This window comes from Lithobates pipiens, unplaced genomic scaffold (genome assembly GCF_037356315.1).
Source record: "Lithobates pipiens isolate NorthernLeopardFrog02 unplaced genomic scaffold, aLitPip1_a1.2 Scaffold_55, whole genome shotgun sequence".
Taxonomy (NCBI): Eukaryota; Metazoa; Chordata; class Amphibia; order Anura; family Ranidae; genus Lithobates; species Lithobates pipiens.
In genome coordinates this window covers 2433566-2452897 of record NW_027507877.1, presented here as the reverse complement: position 1 = coordinate 2452897, position 19332 = coordinate 2433566, and the positions used below count along the sequence as shown (strand labels likewise).

The 19332-nt window shown below is 45.6% G+C and overlaps 1 protein-coding gene across 4 annotated transcripts in view; it reads right to left on the bottom strand.

Moving 5' to 3' along the window:
* The window catches only part of LOC143957715 (cytosolic phospholipase A2 gamma-like), a 62685-nt gene that overhangs the window by 41716 nt on the left and 1637 nt on the right, over positions 1–19332 (bottom strand). For all 4 annotated transcript variants that reach the window (XM_077467409.1, XM_077467410.1, XM_077467412.1 and 1 more), the window contains 6 exons: positions 16328–16350; positions 10970–11054; positions 9539–9684; positions 4283–4490; positions 3872–3980; positions 2179–2319 (listed from right to left, as the gene is read on the bottom strand). In XM_077467409.1, coding sequence (XP_077323535.1) covers positions 2179–2319; positions 3872–3980; positions 4283–4490; positions 9539–9684; positions 10970–11054; positions 16328–16350 — 712 coding nt within the window. The remainder of the gene's footprint in view (positions 1–2178; positions 2320–3871; positions 3981–4282; positions 4491–9538; positions 9685–10969; positions 11055–16327; positions 16351–19332) is intronic.

Here is a 19332-nt window from a genome sequence, read left to right as displayed (position 1 = left end):
GTGTGTTAGTGATTAGCAGACTGTACGTCAGTCCCTATACCAATGAAGGACTGCTGCAGTATAGGGCAGCGGTCAGCAGTAGTGCACGGCAACCCTATGTATTGTGGACCGATAGCGGTCCTTACAGAACAGCAGACTGTACTGCACTCAGGCCTATGTACCGTAGCACCCTATACCAAGTTACCAGTCCTTATAAGAACTTTTGTGGACCAAGCAGGTTGTGTATTAGTGTTTAGCAGACTGTGCGTCAGTCCCTATACCGCTGAAGGACTGCTGCAGTATAGGGCAGCGGTCAGCAGTAGTGCACGGCAACCCTATGTATTGTGGACCGATAGCGGTCCTTACAGAACAGCAGACTGTACCGCACCCAAGCCTATGTACCGTAGCACCCTAGACAGACCAAGTTACCAGTCCTGATAAAGAGCTTTGTGGAACAAGTGAGTTGTGAATGATTAGCAGACTGCAGCAGAAGGGCAGCAGTCAAGTATAATATTCTTTCTATATTTGGAAGAAAGAATATTATACGTGTACAAGCCTATTACCGTACCACTGATACCAGTCCTGAAAAGAACCTTTGTGGAACTAATAGTAACAGCAAGTCTTTAAAATTATCCTCACTGCCTGACACACTGCTTCCTGCCTGTCCCTATACAAATTGGCAAAAAAGAGTAGGCTGGAACGATTAGCTGGAACAGCTCTTTTGTGGACCTGATAGTAACAGCTAATGATGATGATGATGATGATGAAGAAAGACTAATCTGGCTGAGCTGTCCCTAAAATAGCAGCATACAGCGCTCTGTCCCTTTATCTAAACTGACAAAAGAAACTCAGGCTGCTGACCTAACACCTATACCAGTCCTGAAAAGAACTTTTGTGTACCAAATAGCTAGCGTTTTCTCTGTCCCTACTCCACACAGGATCCTTTCCCTACAGTGACAGAAGAAAGAATGTAAAATGGCCACCGGATCGGGTGTATTTATAGGTTAGGGGGAATGTCCAAGTGTCCATGAGCTGTCATGTCTCAATTGGTTGTCCTGTAACACATGATAAACGTGTCACGAAAGGTTAAAGTTCTTGTATACATTAAACACGTAAGTCCGCCGGGGCGAACGACGGAAAAAGGCGTTCGAACCCGCGGACGGCGAAAGTCGGAAATTCGCCGCGAAACGACCGCCGGGCGAACCGTTCGGCCATCACTATCCACTAACTCCTGCAGATGGCAGACGGGTCAATTAGAGAAGAGCTATATTAGGTGGATATAACGGTGTATAGTGCGGTCAGGGCACGCAGACAACACCCATAAACCCACAATTCTGCAGATTGCTAACAGCTCAATTACAGAAGAGCAAGAACGCAAAATCAGCTGATAACGAATGGTGTATACTGTGTTGAAGGTACACAGAAAACACCCACTAACTCCTACAGACGCCAACACACTACACAAAGCCGCCGCACTGGTGGCCTAATATAGTGTAGGGCGTGTACTACACAGCCTGAGCTATGATTGCCTGTGGCCAATCATGGCTCTCCTCGCTGCCGGCGCCGTGATTGGCCAAGCATGCAGGGGTCACAGTGCATGCTTGTCCAATCATGAGCCAGCAATGCACTGCGATGGCACAGTGCATTGAGGGCCTTGAGCGGCACACGAATTTGTCACGATTCGCCCATAACGTTTCGGTATTTGCCGAAAAGCCGATGTTAGAGTCGAATGCATGTTCGACTTGAACACAAAGCTCATCCCTACCCACCGCCATTGAAGCAGAGAAAAAAAAAAAAAAACTGTTCTCGGGGGGGGGAACCTGCGCCATCCTGATCCTGGCACAACTCTGAAAAGAGGAAGGGAGCGGGTGACGGTACCCAAACCCCGTTTTAAAAAAGGTGCAGACTAGAACGAAGCTGTTGGATAGGACCCATCCCCCCTGCGCAGCTTCAATTCCTTCAGGTGGCACCTGAGATCTAGTCCTTCTCCTGGTTCCTGGCAACATGTTCCGATGGAGGAAACACAAATTACTGGCCAGGTACCTGAAGGACGGCCTTTTGAACTGTGGCAATGTGTTTCCTGGCTTGATGAGAGGGACTCATCTCTCAAGGGCTGTCTTGGACGACAACTGAAAAGCACATTTGAGGACAAGATAAATAGCACAAGTAACATTTAACCATTTTTTTGATTCGTCTCACCTTGAAGATAAGTCAAGTCATGTTCAGGCAGCTCCTTCAATATACGGCCTTCGCTAAACACACATCCCAGATGCTCAGTCTTTATATAGCGATCATAAGCAGGAAATCCGGACTTGTGTGGAGTGAACTCAAACCAAGCGTCTGAAATGAGATTTTCCTCCAGTTATTGTCCAGCCAGAGAATGATGTGTCCTATACACAATGAAGAGTCATCTCCATTTCCTCTTCATTGCAAACAGTTACCTGACAAGCTTCATCAAGGACAAAGAAAAACAAAAAACATAAAATAGGAATGGAGAAGAGCAAGAAATATAAGGCTGGCCATCCACTAGGAGGGATTTGGTTTCAAAAATGGTGTTACACATTTAAGGGTTGGTGGTGTCAAGTCGAAGTTATTTGATGCAGTAATGAGAAAAGTCAAACAGGATGGAAATTCTCTCCAATGAACACATTTCAATCAGTGAATGGTTTTCACTCCAGAAATTACATTTATTCTATAATTGAACCCCTACTTGTTTGTTGCCACCCAAAATAACGCATGTGTGCGGCAGCAAAGTGGGAAGACTTTAATGCCCACATGCCGCTTTCTGTGTAGAGAACATGCTCACTGCACATTCCAGAACCTTAACTAGGGTGTCATAGACGGCTCTCACTCCGTACAAATGATCGGGTATCAATGAGACCGGCTTTTTATCACATGAGCAGTTTCACAGCCATGCATAGTTATATGGGCTGATCCTTCCCCAGGCATACAGATCCTACTAAAGGGACTGGGCAGGAAGGAGTAAATATTTCTGAAGAGGATTTTTACTATCTGCACCCAAAACAAATACATAGCACCACTCCAAGCTCCACTAGTTCAGTCACCCAGTGATTCAATCCCCGTCAGGTGCCACAGGGCTGGTCTTGCCCGTTACTCAGAAGCACACCAGGGAGAGATGGAAGGGCACACCAAGAGCTGGTCCATTACAGGAGATGGGAAGGCTTCAGTTCCATCCCCTTAATCACATTAGTGGGTGTGGTTGGGGGAGGGAATGGAGTTGAATCCTTCCTGTCACAATTGCAATTGAGCACCTCTTGGTGTGCCCTTCCATCCCTCCCCGATATACTACTGAGGATTTTTACTGTGTCCCTTTGGGATTAAAGTATTCTTACTTGCAATGCATACTGAGATAGGCACAGAACAATTGTGGCATCTGTCCAGATTAATGTGGGAGGGACTTTATCCCGACTACCAATCAAAATGACGAGCAGAAAAAAAAAAATAAAATAAAATGGCTGGAGGGGCTCATGAATGAAATACTTGTATAGCGCACAATGCGAACTGAACCGCCTCTAGGACACCGCATGGCTGGCGTGGAGGTTATAGTTCCAGGAAACAATTTTGAATGACTCAACTGATGGAATGTACTGTGGAGTATTTATAAAGGAAAGGTTATTGGGAAATGTACTAGTGTATGGCCAGCTTTAGTGCTCCACTAGCTTGATAAGCAGCTCTCTCTACATCCACTTAGTGTCTGATCGGCAGGGCTTAATCTGGATGGCATCAGCCCCCCAGGGAAGGAGCTTGTAAATGATGTAATAAAATAGTATATAGATAATGGGCAGCCCAAGCCCCAATTTTCATTTTTAGTATTCTTCCTTTATAGGAATCATATGGTGAGGAATAAAAAAGGCCATTCTAGTAAATGCACCTGATCTGTTTTCAAGCATTTTACGCATTCTCACAGCACAGTAGATGGGATACGGGTCTTCACCGATATCAAAAATCTCTCTGTGACTGGACAGCTTTTCTTCATCAATCTGCAGAGGGGAAAAAAAAAAAAGTGTAATAGTGAAAGTTGTTTTAGGGTACCCCAAGTCTCATCATTGGGGGCAGTTTGGCTCATCCCGAGTCCTCACACATGCCTCAGATTGCCGGTACTGAGAACATCTGAGAGGAAGTTGGGATGCAGACAAACTAATAACAAAGAGTCTGATATTGATGAACAGAAAAATAAAAAGACCGATGCCTCCATTATTCAAGAAGATAAAGTCAAGTTACTTCAGAGCTAAAAAGGTTCTCCTTGGTTTAAAAACTTGGCCAGGACCTGGCATGTACGTACTTTATTCATGACAAAGAACACGAATGTATAGGCCCAAAGATCTGTCAGAGAGTACGAGTCTCCAAGAAATTTCTCTTTGATCTTCTCCCATGGCTTTGTCCAATCCCGGTCAGTTTCCAATTTGATTCGCTCACATAACCAAATCTCCAGATCTTTCATGTATGAAAAGTCCGACCAGTTACTTTTAGCATACAGAGAGGACATACACCTGGAACATTAAAGTAGTAAGTTAGGAGTTTCGTAGGCAAGTTATTCATTCAACATGCTTCCTTTGCCTGAAATCTGCACCCCATTTGTTTAACCACTTCAACCCGGAAGGATTTTCCGCCTTTTTGCAATACGACACTGCGCCAATTTAACCGAAAATTGCAGTCTTGGGACCCTGTACCCAAACAAAATTGATGTCCTTGGTTTTCCCACAAATAAAGGTCTCTTTTGGTGGCATACATAAGTTGATTGGTTTGCAAAAATGTTATAGCGTCTACAAAACGGGGAAAGATATGGCTTTTTTTCTTACACTAGTAATGGTGGTGATCTGCAATTTTTAGTAGGACTGCAACATTATAATGGACAGGTTACATTTTTTTTTTTTTTTTTTTTTTTAGCAAAAAAAAAAAAAAAAATAATAATAAAAAAAAAATAGATTACTGTGTCACTGGCAGGGATTAACTGTTCCCTATGTGTGTTTCTAACTGCGGGGAGGGAATGTGGCAGACTAGAGGAGAGAGATTGTGTTCCTACCTAGTAGGAACACACGATCGGACAGAACTGGGATTTCTGTGTTTACACAGATCCAGATTCTCATTGCACCCACGTATTGGCTCCGGGGGACACGCACATGCTAATGTATCTTAAAGAGCGGATGTACAGCAATGACAGCTCACCCAGGGGAGCCAATTGCCACAGTATAAATGCAGTGGCTAGTTGGGAAGTGGTTAACCAACGGACATCCTAGTTTTTCAGTAGTTACAGCAAGCTCATGGCTGAAGCTGCCAACCATGAGTTTGGGGTTATTTTTCATCCAGTTCTCAGCCATTTAACAACAGTGATCCAGATGGCTTTTCTACCTCCCAATCGCCTTTACAGTAGCCCCACCCCCCTCTTCACTGCCACCTGCAGTGGTTTTACCAGCTATCCCATTCCTTTAGGGAGCCCCAGACTGCTGAACATTTCTCCATCTATTAAGCAGGAGGAGATTGAGAAACATCTATTCCCAGATCTCCCCTGCAAGCCAGGCCAGGGAGACGCATTCTGGGGTTCTCCCAACAAACCGGGGTTCTTTAATTGACACTTCTGCTCTTGATCACCATTTCTCATTTATAAACCTGCATTTATATTCCCGCTACTCCCATCCACCTTAAACGGAACATAGACTGACTGCTCAAATGTCTCCTTGGTAAACTGAATTTGTGTTACTGATGTTTTACAGCCATCTATAGACCTGGTCACATTTTGAAGTTTGTTAAATTTAAAACTGGATTACCCAAGTTATGGGGTGCTGCATCTTCACAATCCTACCCCCTGGCCCTGTTGTAGTTGGATTGTGGTGTGAAACGTTTGCTGTGCTAGTTGTGTACCGAATATTATTATCTCCCGATTAATTGGCAAATCCCATCCACACCCACTATAGTATTAAAGAAGAGCACCTTTTGGAGGACAGACCAGGGAGATGCATGCCGGGGTTCTTCCAATAAAGTGGGATTTCTTTAATTAGGCAACACTTCCACTCTGCACAAAAATTAACATAGACAGCAAACTACTTTACAAATCAGCCGAATGCAGGTGACCTCGTTTCCCATTCAGCGCTCCTCTGAAAACATGCACTCTCTACCGCTCGTTTGTCACAATTGCAGCCCCTCTTAAACTCACTTTCCTTCACCCCTCAACCTGTACATATCACCCTGTTCTCTTCCCTCTATTACTGTACACATCACTTCCTCCTAATTTCCACATGCAAAACCCACACACACAGTCACTAACTCCTTTAAATGTACTTGTATCTGAAAATTGGCTTCATAAAGCCAACACCGTTTCCCTCTCCCCCATGGTGGCCTTCACTGGACTCTCTCTCTTAGACCTAGGGGATGCAAGGGAGGTGGAATGGAATTCCTCCTATAACCACAGAGCACCAAGTACTCTCCACCCTCACTGTCCCTCATTTGAAACTCACTGTACATGCCTATGCTCTCCAATTTCCTTTAGTGCTCTGATCTACCAACCCCCTGGACCATCATCAACTCTCCTTGGCATTTTTTCTGCCTGGCTACCCCACTTTCTCTCATATGAAATTCCCACAATCCTTCTCAGCGACTTCAACATTCCTATTCATATGAACACAGCTACTTCCTACTTTAAGCTTCCTAGACTAAACTCTTCATTTGACCTGAAGCAATGGTTACAGGCTTCTACTCACTCTGATGGCAACACCCTTGGCCTTGTATTGTCCTGCCCATGTACAACCTCTCCAACAATCCTTTCCCCCCTCGCACTGATCACCACCTTATTAGTTTTACTCCCTCCCTGTCATTCACTACCTTTGCCTCCAATTGCCTAACAATCACTCATAAAAATAGACGCAACTTCACTTCTCTACTGACCACCTGTCCTACCCCAATCTAGCCACTTCCATCTACAATAGATACTTATCCTCTGCCCTGGACAAGCTTACCCTCCTCACTATACACTGAATCAGGTCCCGACCCCTACAACCCTGGCAAACAGACACCAGAAGTCTCAAACAGTCTTATTCCACTGATGCTCAAGAGTGTGGCCATGTCTCAAGGACATCACCCAATTAAAATCTGCCCTCCAAAAATGCAATTCCTGCCTCCTCCCCAAGCAGATCCATTTTATATCTCATTAACACCTTATCATCCAGCCCATGTCAACTCTTCTCTACCACCCACTAACTGCCCAGGAGATTAATGAATTCACATATAAAAATAACAGTTTTATTGATGAAACCACGACTTTACCGATCTCTCCCCCACACTCATGGCAACAGGTATAAATCAACATTCCCCTTAAACAACCCTACTGAAGAGAAGCAAATGGTATTTCCATTTATCAGACAAGACCAGCTAGGTATAATCACAGCAATTACCACACTCACAAGACCCTCTCAGTACTGAGGAGATAGCTTCTTGGTGAACACAAATATGCAGAGGTTATGTTCCAAGCTATCGGATTCAATTCTTGGCTAGTATAAAACTTATATACATTAACCACACGGAAGGTGGGCATGGTTAATACAGAGGTGTACATTTCACATATTAGTGATGCCATCTGCTTTCATGACTCAGTCACAAGTCCTGCTTCCCCATTTCATGTCTCATTACACAGGAAAGGTGGCCCAGACATACTAAGCCACAGTTCTTTAGACGTTACAGAATTAAGCCACTTATGCAAGCTTTATACAACACTGTTCTAAAGCTGAAACAGAACTAATATACTTTTACTAGAGCCTGAATTTAAATGGCTCCATGGCCGCACAAGATGGAGTCACCTCTGTTCAGTCATTACTACTATAGACAAGGTTGCTAAACTTATTTCTAAACACCCAAACCACCTCTCCTCTGGACCCTCACAAATACTATGGCCACCCTCCAATTCTATCCTACACAGCTTCAATCTCCCACTTTTCTGGCATCTTCCCAAACTTGCTAAAACATTCTCTAGTCACCCACATACTTAAAGCCTTTCTTGGACCCTACCAATCTTAATCTACACCTCATTTCCTTGCTCCACTTTTCCTATAAACTCCATGAACACAAACAAAAAAGTAATGAAGTTGAAAGCGACCAAGAAGTAATGAAATCTATTGAAGAGCCGTCCCTCCCTGGTCACTGTAGCTGGAGAAGCAGTTAAGCATGGTCTGTGCTGGATTAGCAGCAGGGGAGACAATAGGTCTAATAGACCCTTCATGTCTCCATAAAGGACCTATGCCATCACATAGTAGGTTTCCTAGTCCTCTTGAGATAGCAGAGGGGGGGGGGGGCATAGCCTGGTAATGAAGGGGATAAAACCTTCCAAGGCTTAGCGTTAAATTTTCTATTTAAAAAATATATAATAATAAAGTCAAGTTTTTGTAATTTCCCTGGGTGTGATGTGGTTAAAATTATCCACAATAGAGGGGTGCATGCGCGATGCTCACCGTGATGGACGTTCCTCACTAGAGCTCCGCACTCTCCGCCGTGTTCCCCGGACCTAATCGGCTTTCCGAAACGGGATCTCAGCCTCACAACTGACGGGACCGCTGCGGGCACCTGTAGAGCTTGGCCGACGATGGTCCTTACTGACACCGAGGCAAATCTAAGCCTAAACTCATCAAAGAGGCACTCGCCCGGGCCTCCTCCAAGATGGCAGCGAAAGCACAGGCGCAGCAGCCCCTCATTCGGCAGATCTCCACAGCAACGAGGAAGAGGACAACATCTTTGATCAAGGTGATCCACCTAATCTGTCCTCTCCAGGTATGTCACAATGACTTTTTGCTACACATGGAGACCATGCTTAAAAAGCGCCCTTAAGGCGACCTCTGACCAGATCACTAACAAACTAACATGGGAGATCAGAGAATTAGTTCAGAGGACCGCAGACCTTGAAACCCGGGCTGATGATATGGAGCCAACTCTCTGAACATGCTCAGGTGCAAATATTGCTCTGAAGAGAATACCATGCTGCTCTCCCGTCTCGAGGACACAGAATTGCTCCCGCAGGTCAAACCTGCGCCTCCGAGGTATCCTGGAATCAGTGGATGATATACAAGCATTCACATTGGCCCTGTTCCAGGAACTTGTGCCATCAATTCCAGCAGAACGTTTAGAATTCTATAGACTGCATAGGGCTCTCACCCGCCGACAAGCGGACGGGCCTCCTCGTGACATAATCATCAAGTTCCACTTTTTCAAAACAAAGGAACAACTCCTTGCCTCTGCCTGCAATAACGATAATCTTGCCTTTCAGGGTTACTCTTATCAGCTATTCACAGATCTGCCCCCCCCCCCCCCCCCCTCACCATTGCGAAGCGCCATGAAGCCGCAGCTGCAAAGCCTCACCCAGCACCAAATCAAATATACATGGTGCTTTCCCTTTGCTCTCCAATATACCTACAAAGGTCAGCAACATACATCGACTACACCGGAGGCCCTACAGAACTTGCTGGAAGCTCTTCGTCTGACTCCCCCCAGTTCAAAAATATCCACAATAGAAATATATTTTCAATAAATTGCTATACAAATTGTTAGAATATAAATATACCAGGTTGCTCCAGATATCGCACTCATGTAGGTCACGGTACCCAAAAGGTTGAGTTCAGACAGCTTCGAAATAGTTCCCAGAAAACCAACCATGGCACGGAGTCCACCTCCAGATCCCAAGACCGCAATTACAGGAGGGTTACAATTCTTCAGAAAGAGAAATAAAGGTCTACTTTAGACGGATTATGGATTGAACAGCGGTAAGAAATTAATAGCACAAAAAAAAAAAAAACGAACATTTTATGGGATAAAACATCTGTGTAAAGTTATAGTAGAAGGTTGAAGGGAAATCTTACCATATATATGATAATAGCAAAAGAATAAATGAGAGTTGTAATCTGATCTCTACTCTTCCAAATTTGTTTATTCAATCAGCTATATACCTGAAACATGGCTCCATCTAGAAGCCCCTCTTCCTTAAAGCGGGAGTCCGCCGGGACTCCGCGTTTTTTTTTTTAAAAGTCAGCAGCTACAAATACTGCAGCTGCTGACTTTTAAAATAGTGACACTTACCTGTCCAGTGCGCCCGCGATGTCGGCACCCGAAGCCGATCTCTAGATCGACACGCGAGTGCTGCCGCTGCCATCTTGGGTATGGGAATCAGGAAATGGAGCCTTTCAGCTTCATTTCCCGGTTCCCTACTGCGCATGCGCGAGCCACGCTGTGCAATGAGGACGGTCCCCGCTGCCTCTGGGAGCTGTGCGAACGCCCCTTTCCGCAGAGAGCTAGCCCGGAAGTGGGTGCAGTTACCTGGATTATCCAGGTAACTGCACCCCCCTCCCCCCTGAAAGGTGCCAATTGTGGCGCCGGAGGGTGGGGGGGGGGGGCGCGGGGGGAAGAAACCGATGAACCGATGAGCGGAAGGTCCATTTTAGGGTGGACCTCCGCTTTAATGTGTTTTGTCATGAATGGTTTGGGTTATTTTTGTAAATATGGTGAGACATTTTAGGGAAGTGGTGGCTTCTGGACGGAGACATGAGTGCAGCTGTACTATCACATATGGAATGAAGACTGGAAAATTTCAAAGGACTCTTCTACCTCCTGCCCTACACTCCTAAAGGTGGAGGCAGAGAGTGTGATGGCATGGAGTGTCACAAGTACCAGAGTAGCTGGCTGGTGGTGCCCGCTCCTTATGCGGGTAGAGCTGGAAGTTGCAGTCCTCAGGACAGGATGTTGGAGCAGCTTGGCACCAGAGCAGGAAATGGTAGCAGGGCCAGGAAGCAGGTGGAAGTTGGCTTTAGCCAGGCAATGAAGGACCAGATTGGCAGGCAGAAAGCAAAGATCAGCAAAGTAGTACATTTGCCTATTCCTTACAATGGTGAGCAAGAATGGACTTCTTGGAGCCAGCACCTTGTTTGTTCATGGACAGGTGAGAGGAGCAGGTCTGGAGCAACACTTACTTGGTTTACAAGACAAAACTACGAAGACTTACCTGTTTAACATTCATGCCCAAGGACAAAAGGGTCTCCTTTACTTTACCCATCCTTGCCTGGACAGCTTCGGTTTCCCCTTCTGAGCTATCAGGTGTGAAATAAATAAAAAAGTTTATCCAGAGACAAGATAGAATGGAATTCACTAGTTTAGCAAATGAATAGGAATCTCCCCAAAGTGGAAAAAAAATTCCCTCTGGATCAAGTGTTGCTATTAAAGCCGCTATTCTCAACCTGGGTCATGTGAAGCTCTAAGGTTCCATGAGTTGTGGCTCATTGACCTCCCATTTAATGGTGCTTGCATAGTTTCAGGGGCAACACCACTTGGCAGAGCCAGCTGTATGACACGAAGGAGGAGCTGAAAGCCAAGTCTGAACCTAGGATCACACTGAGCTTTGGTCGCTTGGTACTAGGGATGAGCTTGGTGTTCGAGTCGAACGCATGTTCGACTTGAATACCGGCTGTTTGCCCATTCGGTGAAACCAGAACTCTATGTGCTGTTCATGCCAAATTCGTGTGGCGCTCATGGCCCACAATGCACTGCGCCATTGCAGTACATAGGCCAATCATGAGCCAGCAATCACAGCGCCGGCAGCGAGGAGAGCCATGGTTGGCCACAGGCAGGACACCTGTGGCCAATTATAGCTCAGGCTGAGTAGTACATGCCCCACACTATATAAGGCTGCCAGCCTTGTGTAGTGTTCCGGTGTCTGCAGGAGTTAGTGGGTGTTGTGTGCCTTCACCGCAGAATACACCTGTATCTACCCTTTATTGCTGTTCTCTAACTGAGCCATCTGCCGGAGTTAGTGGGTGTTTTGTGCCTCCAGCACAATATACACTACCCAATGGCTGGTTTTCCCCATCTCCCTGCAGGCCATTACCATGTCTGGAAGGCCAACAAGGAGAGGCAGACAGGCACAAGCCAATAAAAATAGGGCAAGCAGGCTCTGCGTCTAGAGACAACAGTGCTGGTCATGGACACGGTGCATCATCATCAGCACGTGGCCATGGGACATGCTTGTCATTTTCAGCAGCTGAACTTGTTGAGCCGCATCATGCCAAAGACTTGGTAGAGTGGATGACCAAGCCCTCTTCATCCTCATCCTCTCACCCAGGCTCAGGGTACTAGCCAAGCAGCTGCCAACGCATCCTCTTCCCAAAGTCATCAGTCACTCCTTTTCCTAGACCTGCCACGTTCTCCTGAGGAGTCCCCTGAACTGTTTGAGCACAGTGTTGGGTACATGTTCCAGGAGGATGCCCAGTTTTTTGTAGGCTCTGATGATGATACTCAGCTAGAGGAAGGCAGTAACGTGAGCGCAGAGAGAGGGGATGCTCAAGAAGGACAGCAATCTAGCAGTCATGTTCTACAAGCTGCAGCATACTGCCAGGTTTGCTCGGAAGAGGAAGGACAGACGGCAAAACTAATTATACAGGGGTGATAACCCTTCCTTATGTTTTCCTAAAAGCTCAAGAGATTTGACTGGAGCTACATTTTAAAAATGTACCAGTTCAAAATTACAAACAGATTCTACTTAACACAACAAACCTACACAGTTCCTGTCTTGTTTGCACCGCCTGTATACTGCTGTTCTGAGTATATAGGGTCTGCCCCCCCCCCATGCCTTTCCTTTGTTCAGCTCATCCCTACTTGGTACTTCAAATACCTGAACTACTGCCTATCTGGGAGTATCTGTGCATCATAATATAGAAAGCCGACGTTTCCTTGTGATCTCTTCATTAGGGATGAGCTTCGAGTCGAACTCATGTTCTACTCGAACATTGCCTTATCGCCTGTTCAGCGAACAGTGACCAATTTGGGCTGTTCGCAGCAAATTCGAAAAGCCGGAACACCCTATATAAGTCTATGGGAGAAATCTAAAGTGCTCATTTTAAAGGTTAATATGCAGATTACTGTCCTAAAAAGTGTTTGGGGACCCGGGTCCTGCCCCAGGGGACATGGATCAATGCAAAAAAAAGTTTTAAAAACGGCCGTTTTTTCAGGAGCAGTGATTTTAATAATGATTAAAGTGAAACAATAAAAGTGTAATATTCCTTTAAATTTCGTAGCTGGGGGGTGTCTATAGTATGCCTGTGAAGGGGCGCATATTTCTGGTGCTTAGAACTGTCCCTGCACAAAGTGTCATTTGTGCAGGAAAAAAAAGTCTTTTAAAATCACTTGCGGCTAAATTGTCGGGTCTCCGTAATACAGAGAACACTCAATGAGTGTTCTCTGTATTAGCCGACCATTCATTCATTGATAAAAAAAAAAAAGCGTGGGGGTTCCCCTAAATTCAATTACCAGGCCCTTCAGGTCTGACATGGATATTAAGGGGAACCCAGTGTCAAATTTTTTTTAAAAAAAATTGACGTGGGGGGTCCCCCTAAAAATCCATTTTAGACCCTTTATCCGAGCATGCAATCAGAGGGGGCGGCGTCACCCACACGTCACTGGGGAACCCCTGGCTTCCCTCTCCAGCGTCAGAGGGGGCGGGGTCAGGTGACGGGTGGCCCCGCCCTCCCAATATAAGAAACATCAACGCTGGGCTCTCTGCAGTGTCTCCGGAGTGGAGACAGAAGAAGGATGTATGGACAGCGCTGGACTGAGAGATCCCCCGTCGCTGGATATGATCATCCATTGCTGGACCCCGGAGACCCGTCGCTGGATAGCAAGAGTGGATTAGCACCGCTGGAATCTTTTATTTATTTATTTTTTAAATAAAGGAATTTTTCAAAAGTGTGTTTGTCTTATTTAACCATTTTGACACTTTTTGTGAAATGGTAGGGGTACTTTTGTACCGCCTTACCATTTCAAACAGGGGGGGGGGCGGGATCTGGGGGTCCCCTTGTTAAAGGGGGCTTCCAGATTCTGATAAGCCCCCCGCCCGCAGACACTCACAACCAACGGCCAGGGTTGTGAGGATGAGGCCCTTGTCCTTATCAACATGGGGACAAGGTGCTTTGAGGGGTCACAGACCCCCAAAGCATCCTCCCAATGTTGAGGGTATGTGGCCTGGTATGGTTTAGGAGGGAGGGGGGGGGGGGTCGCTCTCTCGTCCCCCCCCCCCCCCCCCCCTTTTCCTGCGGCCTGCCAGGTTGCGTGCTCGGATAAAGGGTCTGATATGGATTTTTAAGGGGACCCCCACGTCAATTTTTTTTAAAAAATTTGATGCGGGGCTCCCCTTAATATCCATGTCAGACCTGAAGGGCCTGGTAATTGAATTTAGGGGAACCCCCACGCTTTTTTTTTTATCAATGAATGAATGGTCGGCTAATACAGAGAACACTCATTGAGTGTTCTCTGTATTACGGAGACCCGACAATTTAGCCGCAAGTGATTTTAAAAGACTTTTTTTTCCTGCACAAATGACACTTTGTGCAGGGACAGTTCTAAGCACCAGAAATATGCGCCCCTTCACAGGCATACTATAGATACCCCCCAGCTACGAAATTTAAAGTAATATTACACTTTTATTGTTTCACTTTAATCATTATTAAAATCACTGCTCCTGAAAAAACGGCCGTTTTTAAAACTTTTTTTGCATTGATCCATGTCCCCTGGGGCAGGACCCAGGTCCCCAAACACTTTTTAGGACAGTAACTTGTATATTAGCCTTTAAAATGAGCACTTTAGATTGTGAACGTTCGAGTCCCATAGACTTTAATAGGGTTCTAAAGTTCACACGAAGTTTAGGTCTGTTCGCAGGTTCTGGTGCGAACCGAACAGGGGGGTGTTCGGCTCATCCCTACTCTTCATCATCTCTAGACCCTGTCTGGCCATCTCTTGGCTCCACAACGCTGAACATATAGAACATTATTAGGCTGAGAAGTTGATATTTCTCCCCTCTGGCTTTAGGTGAAGGAAGACCCAAAATGTGCCGGATGAAGTCATAATGGAGACGTGTTGGGCCTTGTCAATACATTAAATATACACAAGATTTGTGAATTTAAATTTATAGATTGGTAACACCATGTCAGCCCAAATATCTATGTCGTATGCTTTCATTCTGTAACAAATATGTTGTTTTATCTGTATACATGCCTAAAAAGAGGCCCCATATTCCCCATAAGTATCTTGTGAGACAACTTATATAAGGGGTATTTGTACTGCATATACATCATTTACCAAAAGTACTGGGACACACTTTAGTGACATCCCAGTCTTAGACCCCATACACACCATTAGAGTTTCATCTTCAGATTTACCAAAACCATATATTATGATATCAAACCTTAAGAGTTTCAATTTGTATTCAATCAGGCTGGCCCCTGCACTACATGGTTTTGGTAAATCTGAAGACAAAAAAAAAAATCTGCAGAAAATTTAAATAGTGTGTATGGGGGGGCCTTAGTCCGTAGGGTTCAATATTGAGTTGGCCCACCCTTTGCAGCAACAGCTTCAACTCTTCTGGGAAGGCTGTCCACAAGGTTTAGGAGTGTATGGGCATGCTGGACCATTCTTCCAGAAGAGCATTTGTGAGGTTAGGCAATGCTGGATGAGAAGGCCTAGCTTTCAGTCTTTGCTCCTTTTCATCCCAAAGGTTTTCGGTTGAAGTCAAGGCTGTGCAGACCAGTCAAGTTTCTCCACCCCAAACTCGCTCATCCATGTCTTTATGGGCCTTACTTTGTGCACTCGTCCAAATCATTTGATGGGGTTGTTTTTTCCCCCCCCAGGGGTTGGGCTTGGCCCCTTAGGTCCAGTGAAGGGAACTGTTAAGGCATCAGCATGCCAAGACATTTTGGAAAATGTTATGCTCCCAACTTTGTGGGAACAGTTTGGGGATGGTTCCATCTTGTGCCCAACATGGCTGCACACCAGTGCACAAAGCAAGGTCCATAAAGATATTGATGAGCGTTTGGGGTGGAGGAACTTGACTGGCCCAAGTCCTGACCTCAACCCGATAGAACTGCTTTGTGATGAATTAGAGTGGAGACGGAGCCAGGCCTTCTTGTCCAACATCAGTGCCTGACCTCACAAATGTGCTTCTGGAAAACGCACCAACCATTCCCATAGAGACAATCCAAACCTTGTTTAGCCTTGTAACAGCCTTCCCAGAAGAGGAGAAAGACGAGAGACAAGTCCATGGCGGCTTCCTGCTGGTAATGCTTGCCCCCGTAGGGTCCCTGGGAATCCCCCGATGTCACAGGAAACCTTTTCCTTCATTTCTGGATCAGATCCCTTTATATGGATTCCACAAATAAAAGTTCTGATGACAAGATATCTGAAATCCAGGATGGCAGATTTATGTTGCCGGCGCCTCCCAATGTCTCATTTTTTGTTCTTCTGTAGAAAAAGGACCAAGTAAAAAAAAAAAAAAAAAAAAAAAAAATTGTGAAAAAAAAAAAAAAATCACATTACTTACCCATCTAGAAGATGAAGATTTCCCTGTGAAGACACAAAAGACACATTGTGATGTTCAGGAACAGTCTGGTGATTAGGGATGAGCTTTGTGTTCGACTCGAACATCGGCTGTTCGCCCTTTCGGCGAATTCCAAACGTTATGGGCCGTTCGCACCAAATTCGTGTGGCGCTCATGGCCCACAATGCACTGCGATGGCGCATTGCTGGCTCATGATTGGCCAAGCATGCACTGTGACCCCACATGCTTGGCCAATCACAGCGCCGGCAGCGAGGAGAGCCACGATTGGCCACAGGCATCCTGCCTATCATAGCTCAGGCTGTGTAGTACACGCCCCACACTATATAAGGCCACCAGCCTTGTGTAGTGTGTTGGCGTCTGTAGCAGTTAGTGGGTGTTCTGTGTACCTTCAACACAAGTACACACCGATCGTTATCGGCCGATTTTCGATCTTGCTCTTCTGTAGTGGTTGTTGTCTGCGTGCCCTGACCGCAGTATACACCGCTATATTCACCTCACCTATATAGCTAGCGATCTATCCATCTTTTATAATAGAGCTTGCAGTCAGTGTTAGGAGATTGTGCGTGCTGTCTGCGTGCTCTGAAAAAGACGGACGGCAAAACAAATTATACAGGGGTGATAACCCTTCCCTATGTTTTCCAAAAAGCTTAAAAATAGTTTTTTTGACTGGAGCTACACTTTAAAAATGTACCAGTTGAAAATTACAAACAGATTCAACTTAACACAACAAACCTACACAGTCCCTGTCTTGTTTGCACCTCCTGTATACTGCTGTTCTGAGTATATAGGGTCTGGGGGCCACACGCATTTCCTTTTTTAATATGGGTACAGGGTTCCCCTTAATATGCGTACAAGACCCAAAGGGGCTGGTAATGGGCAGGGAGGGCTACCCATGCCATTTTTCTGAATGATTTTCAACCATATTGCAGGAACCAGATATAACATTAAAACCGCAAGCAGTTTTAAATGATGTTATTTCCGTTAAATGTCATTTTGTGCAGGGACTGTTCTAAACACGGGAAACACGTGGCACTTCACAGGCATACTACAGACACCCCCCAGGCACCATATTTAAAGGAATATTTCACTTTTTTTTCCCCCCACTTTAATCGTCATTAAAATCAGTGCTCCCGCCAAAACGGCCATTTTTTTTTTTTGCATTGACCCATGTCCCCTGGGGCAGGAGCCGGGTCCCCAAACCCTTTTTAGGACAGTATCTTGCATATTAGCCATTAAAATTAGCACTTTTCATTTCGAACGTTCGAGTCCCATAGACTTCAATGGGGTTCTAAAGTTCGTACGAATTTCGGGTCCGTTCGAAAGTTCTGGTGCGAACCGAACCGGGGGGTGTTCGACTCATCCCTACTGGTGATACAAACCAAAGTGACACATTTTTCCCAGAATGAATGAGAAGTTCTTGTGACCCCGGAGGAGATCTCACAGATCACACATTGATTTTTGCTCCACTCATTTCATCTCTACAAGTCGGTGGGAATAAAATCTGTTATCAGGAGCTTCAAGGAAAGGAACGTAGAAGGTGGGGGATGGGGGATGAGGGAAATGGTTCGGCCCGAGCACAAGTTCGCACTGAACTTTGGTTCGGAGAACATTATGAGGAGTTCGGGGCAAATTTGAAAGCTGCCAGAACTCCGTTAAAGTCTATGGGAGACAAACATGAAAAACCAAAAGTGATCATTTTAAATGCTTCTATGAAAATGGTCGAAAAAAGTGTTTGATGACCCGGGTCCTGCCCCAGGGGACATGTATCTATGCAAACTTTTTTTTTATTTTAATGGCCTATTTTCAGATACAGTGAAACAAAAAATTTAATATTCCTTTAAATATCGTGCCTGGAGGGTGTGTATAGTACGCCTGTGCCACAGTTTTCGTGTTTAGCACAATACCACAGCAAAATGACATTTCTAAAGGAAAAAAGGCAATTTAAAAAAACTGATTGCGGCTGTAATGAGTTGTTGGATCTCAGCAATATAAAGAAAAGAACAAAATTACATCCATTTCAGACCCTCATCTGAGCACATAACCTGGCAGACCACAGGAAAGGGGGGGGGAAGCAACCTCTCGAACTGTACCAGGCTACATGCCCACAACATGGGGAGGGTGCATGTTACCGCAGCAGATGGACGATTCTGATGCGACTCGGGTGCCAGATAGACCAGAGGAGGAAACGGAAGGTGAGGCGGCACAACCACAAGAAAGGAGTAGAAAGCAGCCCCCCCCCCCCCCCCCCATTCTGAAGCAGTTTATACCCGGCTCACTCCCCAAATCTCAGCGGTCTCATCTGTCTGGGCCTTTCAGCACTTTTAGGCTGCCTAGCTGAGGGGGGGGGGGGTTCAATCATTTTATGTGGATGAAGGTTTTTGGTGTAGGTCTTAAGGGCACAATTAACACCCAAAGACCAATTCCTGGACCAACCATTGGACACATTTTCGGGATCATTGGCATTAATACAGCGATCAGTGCTATAAAAATGGACAGATTACTGTAAAAATGTTACTGGCAGTGTAGGGGGTTAACACTAGGGGGCGATCAAGGGGTTAATTGTGTTCTAGGGTATTCTAATTGAATGGGGGAAGGGACTGACTAGGGGGAGGGGACAGATCGCTGTTCATACTTTTGTTTACAGAGAGAGATCACGAGTCTCGGAGTTTTACAAGAGATCGTGCGAGCCTGGCGGTCGAGACTGCCAGACACTTGCATCGGCACTGGGGGCACGCACCCCTAGTGGCCACCAGTGGGAGCAACAGAACAGAGCAGTGATTTGCTCAGCTGACCCATGTTTCTGCAGTATAACTGGGGTGGCTGGTCAGCAAGCGGTTAAGGATCAAGAAGGAAAAAAATAAATGAAATCACTGATTTAAAAATTAAAGTTTTTCACAAGCCATTTTCATTGATACACGTCCCCCGGGGCAGAACCGGACCCCTATATCCCTTGTATGCCCAATTACTCACATATACGCCTTCAAAAT